This window comes from Prunus dulcis, chromosome 4 (genome assembly GCF_902201215.1).
Source record: "Prunus dulcis chromosome 4, ALMONDv2, whole genome shotgun sequence".
Classification (NCBI taxonomy): Eukaryota; Viridiplantae; Streptophyta; class Magnoliopsida; order Rosales; family Rosaceae; genus Prunus; species Prunus dulcis.
Window position 1 is genome coordinate 15,110,433 of NC_047653.1, and position 12,334 is coordinate 15,122,766.

General features: G+C 36.1%; 1 protein-coding gene across 1 annotated transcript; it reads left to right on the forward strand.

The window, feature by feature from the left end:
* The first annotated feature begins 580 nt into the window (after nt 1-580).
* LOC117626608 (pirin-like protein) lies at nt 581-3,305 on the forward strand. Its single transcript, XM_034358376.1, has 6 exons — nt 581-835; nt 987-1,036; nt 1,135-1,173; nt 1,270-1,298; nt 1,817-1,983; nt 2,711-3,305. Exons 1-6 carry the CDS (start codon nt 729-731, stop codon nt 3,213-3,215), a joined length of 897 nt encoding a protein of 298 aa, XP_034214267.1. The 5' UTR covers nt 581-728; the 3' UTR covers nt 3,216-3,305.
* The last annotated feature ends 9,029 nt before the right edge of the window (nt 3,306-12,334 follow it).

Below are 12,334 nucleotides of genomic sequence, written 5' to 3' on the forward strand. Positions count from 1 at the left end.
TCACCTAGTGATATTTATATCCGCTTTATTGGAGTATGACACAAGTACTCGGTTCGCATGAATACAAATTCAATACATATTTATTGTTACCCTGATCACTAGTCATGGCTTTATAAATGAAGGAAACAAAAAAATTTGTTAAAAAAAAAAATTGAACTTAAATTAAAATGCCATTTGTAGACGATTTTAAAAAAATGAAACATACTTCCAATTCTGTGATCATAATTCACAAACCTAATGTATATGCCTCAACTTCAAATGAAAAGACAGAACCATTGCGTAGGAAGGTTCCATAATGGGAAGACAAAATATCTTGCCATTGCTTTTCGCGAACCAACTTCCGATTTTGTTCCCAGAAATTGCGTGCCCCCACACAACATCTCTAAGCATGCATAAGCATGACCCATGCATTCCATAAGCCGTGGCACTCATGAAACTAACAGCTAGGATCCTCAATCAAACCCACGACATCATCAAAACGTCATGCTGATGTCATACACTAAGGTACATAATAAAGTCCCTGGAGCTCAAGCAAACCTGTCCCATTGGGTCTTATTGGCTGTCAACAAAATTCACTTTGACCTTCCAAAAACATACCGACTTTTTTCTCCCTCTAAATTCTTTCTTTCTCATTGCTATATATACACCTACAGATATCTCTCAATTTCCTTCACATTAATTTGAACCAGTTTTCAAACCAGAGTTTTTTAAGACTTATAACAGAGAATATGCCTGAGAGAGAAGTTGTCAAAAAACCTCGTCTTGTTGTGAGGAAGTTCTTGGCTAGGCCTCAACATGAAGGAGTTGGGGCAGTTGTTAGAAGGAGCATTGGGAGGTAAGTTGATCAGTGAGTTCATGACAGATAGACCAGAAAAGTTCTTGGTTTTCATTCAAGACCAGAAAAGTTCTTGTTTTTTATTCAAATGAAGGGAAAGATTGGGGAATTTGAGATGTTTGAATCAATGGGTTGTTGCATTTTTGTGCAGGTTTGAGCTGAAATACTTTGATCCTTTTCTTGTTCTGGATGAGTTCTCAGGTGGGCAGCTCTGTTTTTCCCTGTTTCTTTATTGTATGTAAATGTAATAGATGTGTTTGTTTATAGCTATTTTCTAATATTTTATTTTGCAATTGCAGTTTCTGCTCCTGCTGGGTTTCCTGATCATCCACACAGAGGTCTTCATCACCGTCCTTGTAATTAGCTATGCTCATTGAGATTAATACTGGGTTGAATTCTAAATATATATTTTTTCTTTCTTTCTTAAATTACAGGGTTTGAGACAGTGACCTACATGTTGCAGGTATAAAGTCTTTATAATTATTTCTTTGCTGTTTAAGTTACCTTTCCAGCTAATCAGTTTCTTGTAAATTAATTACCTGAAAACTTCCTCAGTGGACTAAGACATAATAATACCTTCTTTTTTTTTCCCTTTTGTAATTAAAAAAATGAACCACCTGGAAACCAAAGTCTCCCTCATCTAACTGTTCTATGTGACTTTTTTTAAATAAACATGTTCAATGTGACTTAGCACAGAATTAATCAATCAAATTGTTATGCATTTTTTATTTTTTTCAATGGAAAGGAATCAAACCTTTAATCTAGCACGTAACGTTTTAATTTCAATGAAAAATAATACAAAATTCGAATAGCGTTCACTGCATGACTGGCAAGGTCAGCCTTCCAGACTTGGTTTTTTTTTTTTTTTGGTTACTATTTTCTTTGATGTGAACTGTATATGGGTAGGGTTTGATTAATGAAGGCTATTTGTATGATAAATAGACTTACGTTAGTTTAATGAAATTGGTTTTGGGTGATCAGGGAGCTGTCACACATGAAGACTTTGAAGGGCACAAAGGGACAATAGGAGCCGGTGACTTACAATGGATGACCGCAGGAAGAGGTATTGTTCATTCAGAAATGCCTGCGGCCCAGGGAACCCAAAAGGGTTTGCAGTTGTGGATAAACCTCTCCTCCAAACATAAAATGTATGTATATTCTTCATGTATTTTTATTGACCATGGTCCATGGATATGTATGAAGGGTGTGAGTCGACTTTATGACATATACTTGATGTCATCTAGGGTTCATTATAAAGCCTATACTAATTTGAAACATAAATTGGAAAACATTCTTTTGCGAGATAGTTTAGCAACATAAAATGCTTGTGTTACGAGTTGTGAATTTAGACTATTTGATTGAGTAAGTTTTTATCAAAATATGTAGTGTAGATTCGCAACATGCAGCGTGAATATCTTACACTACTAGTCTGATAAAAGAATATTACCCGAATATTAATATGGAATATTTGTATCATTGGTCATGATGGGATTTAATCCTTTTCAAAAAGTGCTTTTGAATGCAGCGCACATTCTGTGTGTGCAGGCCAGCCTGAAATATCTGAGCCATACTAAAAATCTATGGGCTTTTTACCCTCATATTCCGTGGCCATCAAGCAATCTTCTGTTCTGTGATGATACATCATTTGCTAGTGCTGGTATAGCTTTCAACTTTTGGAAACTTGGGATAAGTTTTGACAAATGGAGCTAAGACTTTGATAGTGGTTGATCAGCTTTTATTTCACACCATCATTTTTGCTTTTAACTCATTAAAAAAGTGACAGAAGTCCTTGTCACAATCAAATAGTATTCTTCGAATTAGGTAGCTTCTTTTTCTTTCTAATCTATAATCATTATGTAAATTTTGTTAACACAGGATTGAGCCAAAGTACCAAGAAATGCTGAGCAAGGACATTAAAGAGGCTGCAAAAGATGGGGTGAAAGTTAGGGTAATAGCTGGAGAGGCCTTGGGAACAAAGTCACCAATTTACACAAGGACCCCAACCATGTACCTGGACTTCACTCTGAAATCAGGGGCTATTTTGCAACAGCCAATACAAATATCATGGAATGCATTTGTGTATGTGCTGGAGGGTGAGGGTATTTTCGGAAGTCCAAAATCTTTGCCAGTGACAGCCCACCATCTTCTTCTTCTTGGATCTGGGGATGGCTTGGAGGCATGGAACAAATCTTCCAAGCCCCTTAGATTTATCTTAATTGGAGGTGAACCTCTGGGTGAGCCAATAACACAATATGGGCCCTTTGTGATGAACACACAAGAAGAGATTGACCAAACCATTGATGATTTTGACAATTGTGTCAATGGATTTGAGAAGGCAAGACATTGGAGTTCTGGAGATGCGCTTAGCCTTGATTTTTAGATCTTTTGTTATTTGATAATTTATTGGTTGATTTTGGAAGATGTGGAAATAAAAGTAGTTAATTGATTAATCAATTTGTCTACATCAAAAGTTATGATTTGGATACAGAACCACAAGCAGTTTGATGGGTACATTTCTATTAAATTGACTGTACAATATACATATATACACACCTTTTTATCATACAAACTGGGTTTGATAATGACAAATAATATAGAACAAACATATAGATCCAAGAGATAATAAAGATGATGATCATTGTGAAGACAAAGTGCTTAAAATATTATGTGAAATGATAGAATGAGTACTGATGTTTTATCAACCTATATTCCTAAACAAATGCTTATATTGTTAAATTGTGAATTAAAACCACACATCTCTACAAAATATTAGCCTCGTCAACATAAAACAATTTTCATGATGAAATGTGTTTATACTCAATTTATTTAGTACTAGTGGTGTTTCTTAATATGTAAAGTATTTGATAAGTCCATAAATTTACACATTTATGTACTCTTTATGTTTAAGTTTTTTTAGGAGAATTGGATTTTAAAAAGACTTATTACTTTATTTTTTCAATTTTCAGCTTTCAGGAGCAGTTAATTGATTTTCAAAGGAAATACGAGTTTTTGGTGGATTTTTTGTACAAGACCAGTTGGAGATGAAAGTTGATATCTTAAAGATGATTGTGGAATTTTTTTAGAATTTTCAAGGCAGCCAACGAGAGCAGTCTTTGAAGTTAAGTCAGCACAAGGTGCAATCCCGTCAAAACTGTGCTGCTGTGGAAGAATGATTATTTGAAGATTTTTCCTGACTTTTTCTCAAGATGTGCAATATATGGTTGGAATATAAGACAAATATCTACAATTTAAATATTTTTCCTGAATGATCTTGAAGGAGGAATTACCTTAGACGTGCATAAAAAAAACTAATCTACTTTCTCAGTCAAAGAAGAATTCTGAGTCAAGACTTTCCTAGTTTTATATCGTTACCTATTCTTTAGGGATTGGGACGTCCTAGGTTATTTTTAGAGAACTTTTAGAACCCTAGGACGTGATATAAGGAGGTGGAAAATTTCAGAGAAAGGGGTTACGCTTTGAGGAGAAGAAAATCTGAATTTTTGTGGGTTCTATTCTTTTTCCATGTCTTTTTTTTTATGTTACTCATAACTACGTGTAACTAATCACTTTCTTTTGATGGAAGGTTTTTTTTGTTAAAACAAAATCCATTAGGCTTCACATGTACTAGTTGATTAAAACCAAGAGATCGAAATCTCCTTTCCAAAATATCAGTTAATTGTCTTGCTTCCAAAAAAACAAAATATATGAAATTTATACAGTCCATGTAAATGCTTAACATAGTTCTAAAAGATCCTATTACAACTACGACAGTTCCATACTAGAAACTTCATCCTTCATTAACAGAGAAAGAAGACTCATCAGGGCTATGAAATTATTCCAGAGTGCCATCAGCCTTAGAATACACAGCATCAACAAAAACATTTCCTGGATTAGTTCTATATTCATTTGTATTAACAGAAAACATGATATGCATTACTGCAAGAAGATCTAATCTGCAATGCTGCGAGTGGTGGAACAGTTCCAAATCAATCACCCAAATACTAAATTCATAAGCCCAAATTAGGAATCAAACCATTTTTCCTCGTTCACTTCATGTTCACCCAATTGAGGAATCATAATGGCCATGACGATCCACATTACTGCAAGAAGAGAAACCCAAAAGTTCAACTACACACGTGATATGCATCTAAACCATGCTAAAAGTGCTTCCATGCTAAAAGTGTTTGAATTTTAGTACCATTTCAATGCTTACATGATTGATTAATGTCGCCTATTATTAACCATTTTCGGAGTAAAAAATAGTATGATATTGTCTGCAGAAAGATTTAGCCAATATCATCTCTAGAGGATCACACATTTCCTTTTTCTTTTTTTATTCTTTTTCTTTTTTCAGTATTTTGTAGGGAAAATCTACCTCGACGGTTTTCAAACCACAAAATCAAGTTCTAATAAATATTCTAAATAAACACAAAAAATTATAATTAATTCCCTAAATAAAACATAAGGTTTGTAATCTGTGGTTCACATTCTGGTCACTTAAATTATAATTACATGCAGGGCATCTTGGACCCTAGACATTCTTTGGACATATACATGCCTTGACAAGAAATGTGAGATATGGAAATATGAGGTTAAGGATACGATCTTCGATTTCCATGCCATGTGCCTCACCGGCTATGGAAAAATAGAGGGCAACAAAGATTTTTCGAGAGCTCAAAATTCTTAGGAAGAAGGCTAAGGAGAGAAAGGGTTCGTTAGGATATTGAAGGGTGTCAATGTCTTGGGCATTGATGCTAAATTAATTTCTAATAGATATTCCGAATAAACACAAAAAATGATAATTAATTTCCTAAATAAAACATAAGGTTCGTAAAAATATGATGATGGGACTCTTTTTCAACAACCTTTTCCTCATGTTCAATGATTCTCATTCTGGTCAGTCTCTCAAATTCTAATTACATGCAAGCAGGTTCGGCCCTGACATTTTGGTGGTCCTAGGGCCAAACATTAAATGAGGTCCTTAATAAATAAGAAAAGAAAAATTGCTCATGCCTTTTTTATTTTTTTATTTTTTTTATTTTTTGCTTAAATAGAATAATTTCATGTAGAATGTTAACAACCTTCTCTATATATGTCATTCTTTTTCACTAAAAATAATATTTTTAATTATATAAAAATATTATGTATGTCCAAATTTACCTTTGGTAGAAACTAAAGAGTCAAAACTCCTTAGTTTTCCACTTTCTTGCTGGTGCACTGCCATTTTTTGTTCATTTAATTCTTGCATCACCTAATTCTTCATGAAATTAGTAAATCTTCCAAACCATGCCATGGAAAATTATTTTCACCCATATAATGACTTTCTGAGCTTGTAAACTTGATTTTTCTTGTCATGAGCTAAATTACATCTTGGTGGTAAATCCATGTATACCTCTTCTTCCAATTTATCATGTAAGAAGACATTTTTAACATTGAAATGATGTAGTGGCCAATCTAAATTTGCTGCTAGAGACAGTAGGACTCTAATAATGTTGATCTTGGCTACTAAGGCAAAGGTCTCGTATTAATCCACCACATACCTCTATGTATACCCATTCGCCACCAATCTGGCTTTATATCTTTCAATGGATCCATCTGTTTTGAGTTTCACAGTATAGATTCATCTGCATCCCACCATCTTCTTTCCGTGAGGTAAAGGCATGAGCTCCCTTGTGGCATTCTTCTGGAGAGCTCGCATTTCTTCGTTCATGGCTTCTTTCCATTTTGAGTCTTCTAGTGCTTCATTTACACCAGATATATCGGCCAACTGTTTCACAAACTGTACATGTGACTCTGATAATCCGCTTAGAGATATATAATTATTAATGGGGTATTTTCCTTTAGCTTTAAGATTTGCTTTGTATTGTACTCAATCTTTACCACGGTTCTTCCTTTATGGAAGTTGATATATAAGGGTATCTGTATCCTTTATGCTTTTTTGAAATCAAATCATCATGATAAATTTCATTAGTCTTATCAGTTTCAGGTGGAGATGTTACCTGAATGACATCATCAGGAGGTGATTGGTATGGTTCTAGATTTGAAGACACGTCCGGAGCAGGCAATATATCATAAAACAGATCAACTGTCTCTTTCTAATTGTGGCAATAGGGAGGCGACATGTCGTGTGGCTCTAGCGACCGGTCGTTTCTTGCCAGAGACACAGGGTGTAAACAACCCGAGGGAGGCGACTTGCCATTTTGGGGGGACGACTGGTCGTTTGGAGGCAGAGACTCATCCTGTGCAAGGATAAAGAGAGATGACCGGTCGCTTAATCTAGAAAAGTTGGGGTGTTTGGCTCTAGATTCTCCTCGTTTGCTTTTGAAAAATATATGTCGTGTTCTCAGAACACTACACCCATGGAGGTATATACCTTTTGACTTAAAGGGTGATAATATTAGTAGCCTTTCTGATGAGGGACATAGCCAATAAAAATACACTTTTCTGCACGGTGATTCAATTTATTTCGTTGGTGATCATGTAAGTGTACGAATACAATACAGCTGAAAATTCATGATTTAAGGTTTGGGGTGAGAGGTATTGAATTAAATCCGTTTTATAGGGACAATCTTAAAACATTTTTGGTCAATGAGAGGGAAATTTTTGTCGTATTGATCTTATGGTGTGTTTACTAGTCATGAATTGAATTTCATGTACGGGGGATTCCTGCGTTTACTTCACATCAAGTAATTGAAAAGTAAGTGGGGTCCACACAAAATTAGGATTTGAATTCGTGATTTTGGAAGAATTCAATTCTTTGGTGGGAGATGGTATTCTAATTCCTACAGAACTAACCTATTAGGAATTCATATTTTTTACCCATTATATCCTCACACAATTTTTAAAATCTCAAATTTGTCATCTACTCTAACCTAACAGTGAGGACATTTTAATAATTAGTACCACTCCTATCATAATTCCACATAATTTAGTAAACAACTTCAATAGGAATTTGGAATCTAACTCCCCTCAATCCATATGGTTTAGTAAACAACTTCAATAGGAATCTGTAATCTAATTCTCATCAATTCAATTCATCATCAATCCAATTTCTCCTAATCCAACTACGGATTAGTAAACATACCATTAGTGAAATGGTAGCACAAAAGCAATTGGGCTGGACCTGAACCAGAAGATTTTTTTTTTTTCGGGTCTGAGGACCAAAAGGTTTAGAAGCAAAATTTGCTAAAGAAGATGACTCTAAACAAGCACACAACTAAACAAATGAGAACATATATGCTAAAATAGGAAACCTAGTATGAGAATATTTGTTTGTTTGAATTTTTTGTGTATTCTTTTCCTTGTAAGAGGTCATATTTATAATACAACGGAACTTTAATGGGCAAGTAAATAATAAATTCCTATTTCTATTTATAGTAGGAAATCAGGAATTAAAGTAAATCAATTATAATTATAATGAGAATCCTTGGTGTGTAAGGAAAGAAAGTCAATGGTCCACAAGTCACGCTAACACTCCCCCTCACATTGATGCATAGATGTCGCCAATGCCCAACTAGTCCAGTGAATTGTGGAACGCTTTATTGGAAATTCCCTTTGTCAAATATCCGTCAATTGATCCTCGGACTTTACGAAAGGAAACTAAATCACTTTAGCTTCGAGCTTCTATTTGATATAGTGTCGATTTATCTCAACATGTTTGGTGCGATCATGTTGAATTGGAATATGTGCAATAGCGATTGCAGCATTGTTGTCACAAAAGAGATTCATTATAGATGTAGGTCTATACCCAAGTTCAGTAAGCAACCTCTTTAACCAAATGAGTTCGCAAATTCCTTTGGTTATACCTCTGAATTCGACTTCTGCACTGGATAAGGCGGACCTTCTGTTTCTTGCTTCTTCATGTAACCAAATTACCTCCCACGAATGTGAAGTAACCGAATGTGGATTTCCTATCTGTTATACTTCATGCCTAATATGCATCTGTGTAACCACCAATATTCAGATTACCATATTTTAAGAACATAAGTTCTTTTCCGGGTGCAGACTTTAAATATCTAAGTATCTGAATAACTGCATTCATGTGGTCTTCACTCGGAGAATGCATGAATTGACTGATGACGCTCACTGCATAAGCAATGTCTGGCCTAGTATGAGACAAGTAGATCAATCTTCCCACTAACCTTTGGTATCTTTCTTTGTTAGTTGGAACTTGATCCGGGTATTCTCCAAGATGATGATTCTGAATGGTAGGAGTGTCTACAGGTTTGAAATCTAGCATTCATGTGTCCGTCAATAAGTCCAAGACCCTAAACCCTATATGCCTTGTTATGATCAGGCCACCTCAATCCCCAAGAAATATTTGAGTTCACCTAGATTTTTCATCTCAAATTCAGTAGCCAAATAGTCTTGCAGCTGAGATATTTCATGTTTATCATTCACAGTAATAATCATGTCGTCAACATAGATTATTAGAACTGTTACCTTCCCTTTCTAATGTTTCAAGAACAAAGTTGATCTGAGTTACTTTGTTTGATACCATTGTTCTTCATTGCTATGGTGAACCTTCCAAACCATGCATGTGGTGACTGTTTCAGTCCATACAATGCCTTTCGTAATTTGCATATTGTTCCATTCTTAGTAGTATTATATCCATGAGGAATGTCCATATACACCTCCTCCATGAGTTCTCCATGTAGGAAGGCATTCTTTACATCAAACTGGTGTAGTGGCCAGTCCAAATTAGCTGTGAGGGATAGTAAGACTCTGACTGTGTTTAATTTTGCAAATGGGGCAAAGGATTCTTCATAATCTACACCATAAGTCTGTGTGTACCCTTTCGCCACAAGTCTTGCCTTGTATCGCTCGATAGATCCATCCGCGTTGTGTTTTATGGTAAACACCCATCTACATCCGACAGTCTTTTTTCCACGTGATAAATTTTCCAATGTCCAAGTTTGATTCTTCTCAAGAGCTTTCATCTCTTCCTTTATAGTTTGAACCCACTTAGGATCTTTAAGTGCTTCAGTAACCTTAGTTGGGATATGAATAGTAGACAACTAATGCACAAAGGCCTTGAGTGGTTCATATAGCTTCTCAGTGGATACATGATTCACAATTGGATACTTTGATGTCTTGCTAATATCAGGTGAATAACGATTTGGTGGTTTTCCAAGATTCTGCCTGAAAGGTAATTGGTATCCAATAGATTTATCATCTAAATTCACAAGTGTAGTAGGAGCAGTTACCCCAAGGATATTCTTAGGAGATTGGTATATTGGTACTGTTAAGTTAGAAAGGGTCTTCATCTTATTGTTATGTATTGTTCGTAGGTGTGGGACTCGGATCAGAAACATCTTCGCAGGGATCAGGTGGGTCAAGAGATTAATCGATATGAATGGGTGATTGATCGCTTTTTTGCAGAGAGTAATCTCGTGCTCCGAACTCAAGACTATCGATCATTTTTGTATATAGGAGAATTTCTTCGTTTTTCAAGTTGCTTCAATTATGCTCTTCACTTTGTATCTCTCCCTGAAGCGTAGAATTGGATGATGGGTCATGGAAGAACAGCTCAGATTCCAGAAAGGTCACATCTAAAGTGACATATGTACGTCAGGTAGGAGGGTGATAACAGCGGTAGCCTTTCTGATGAGTGGCATAACCTACAAAAACACAACAAAGCGCACATGGATCAAGTTTGTTACGGTGTTTTTTGTGGAGATGAACGAAAGCCACACATTTAAAGATTCTAGGTGTGAGTACTAAAACAGATGGCAGGGGCCCATGTTGTGCAAGCACTTGTAAGGGAGTTTTAAAGGTCAATACACTAAAAAGCATGCAGTTGATTAGGTGAACTACGGTGACAATAGCATCATCCTAGTGATGGCGAGCAGCATGAGCGCCAATCAGAAGTGCTCGGGCAGTTTCAAGAAGATGTTGATTCTTTCGTTCAACAACACCATTTTGTTATGGTGTCTAAGAACAAATCGTCTCATGGATAATTCCATGTTGTTGGAAGTAAGCCTGAAAGTCATGATTGACAAATTACGAAGAATTTATTTTTGAGCATTGAACTAAGTTTTCATTTGTTTGTGGAAAAACTAAAAAGGGGAAAACACTTTGTTTTTATTCTTCAGCAAATAAAATAATGTCATCCGTGTACAATCATCTACGAATGTGACAAACCACCGAACGCAAGAAGGAGTAGTGATAAGTGAAAGTAATCAAACATTGTGAATTAACGTAAACGGAATAGTACATTTGTTCGTACTCAATGGATAGGGCACATAGTGACTCTTGGTCAAAATAAAAGTGTCACATGTGAAGTCAAAGTCCTTGAAACCTAAGAATAAATCTAGTATAAGATGCTTCATATAACTAAAAGACGGATGTCCCATTCGATGGTGCCATAACCAGATTTGCTTTTGTTTGCTATCGAGGGATGCATCACATTATTAGCCATGCCAGGACTGAAGTCATCTACATAATATAGCCCCCCTCTTAGTACCACGACCAAGAATCTTCTTAGTGTAAATATCCTAAAGCAAACAAAAACTCAGATATATGAGTACACAACAATTCAATTGTTCAGTAAGCTGACTAACGGACATCAATTTATTGGATAAAAATGGAACAAGTAAAGTATTAAACAGTATGAGAGAGGATGAGAGTGCAACAGTGTCAGCCCCTATCATAGGATAAGTAACTCCATTGGCGTTAGCAATACAAGTTCGTCGGGGTTGAGTAGTATTCAGAAAATCATCAGGATAAAATGTCATATGATCAGTTGCACTGGAATCAATTACCCAATTCTTGGGATCAATCATATTCGAAGCATGGAATTCATAACCAATACCATTACTAGTCGTGTCGTGTTGTGTTCGATCTTTGAGAGTAGCCCACCATTTGGGGTAGCCATGCAATTTTAAACAAGTCTCACAAGTGTGTCTCAGATGACCACAATATGCACAATCTCATCCATGTGTCGGGGTCGTTAGTCGGGAAGTCATAATCTGTGCAGCGGAAGATGCATAGGATACAGGTTTAGTAGGAATTCGGATCGAGATCTGAGTCTGAGTTAGGGCCGGAGTCGAAGTCGAAGTCGGGATCTAGGTCTGAATCAGAGACAAATTCGGGGTCAGGGTCATCATCGAAGTCGGGGTCAGGGTCAGGGTCGTCGAAATAGGATCCTGATTCAAGATCGGGTTTGGGGTCATCAAAATAGGATCCCGATTCATGATCGGATTCGGGGTCAAAGTTTGCATTTGTAGGAGCTGAGCCACTTGGGCATTCAACTCGGCTATGGTTGGTTGAGAAGAAAATAATGAGTCGGTGGTGCTACCTCTATAAGGGTTGAAAAAATCATCAACCCCAATAGCGGCCGGCAGGGATCGAAACTAGAGTCAGCAATTTTAAGATCGCCGCTCTGATACTATGCTAAAATATGAAACCTAATATGAGAATATTTGTTTGTGGGAATTTTCTGTCTCCTTATAAGAAGTCATATTTATAATAAAATGAAATTTTAATGAGTAAGTAAAT

What these genes read in the sequence shown, in the direction of transcription:
- LOC117626608 (XM_034358376.1), top strand. Translation starts at nt 729, where the DNA reads ATGCCTGAGAGAGAAGTTGTCAAAAAACCTCGTCTTGTTGTGAGGAAG. An exon ending in GTTAGAAGGAGCATTGGGAG is followed by an intron (nt 836 to 986) that starts GTAAGTTGATCA and finishes ATTTTTGTGCAG; the next exon opens with GTTTGAGCTGAAATACTTTG. An exon ending in TCCTGATCATCCACACAGAG is followed by an intron (nt 1,174 to 1,269) that starts GTCTTCATCACC and finishes CTTAAATTACAG; the next exon opens with GGTTTGAGACAGTGACCTAC.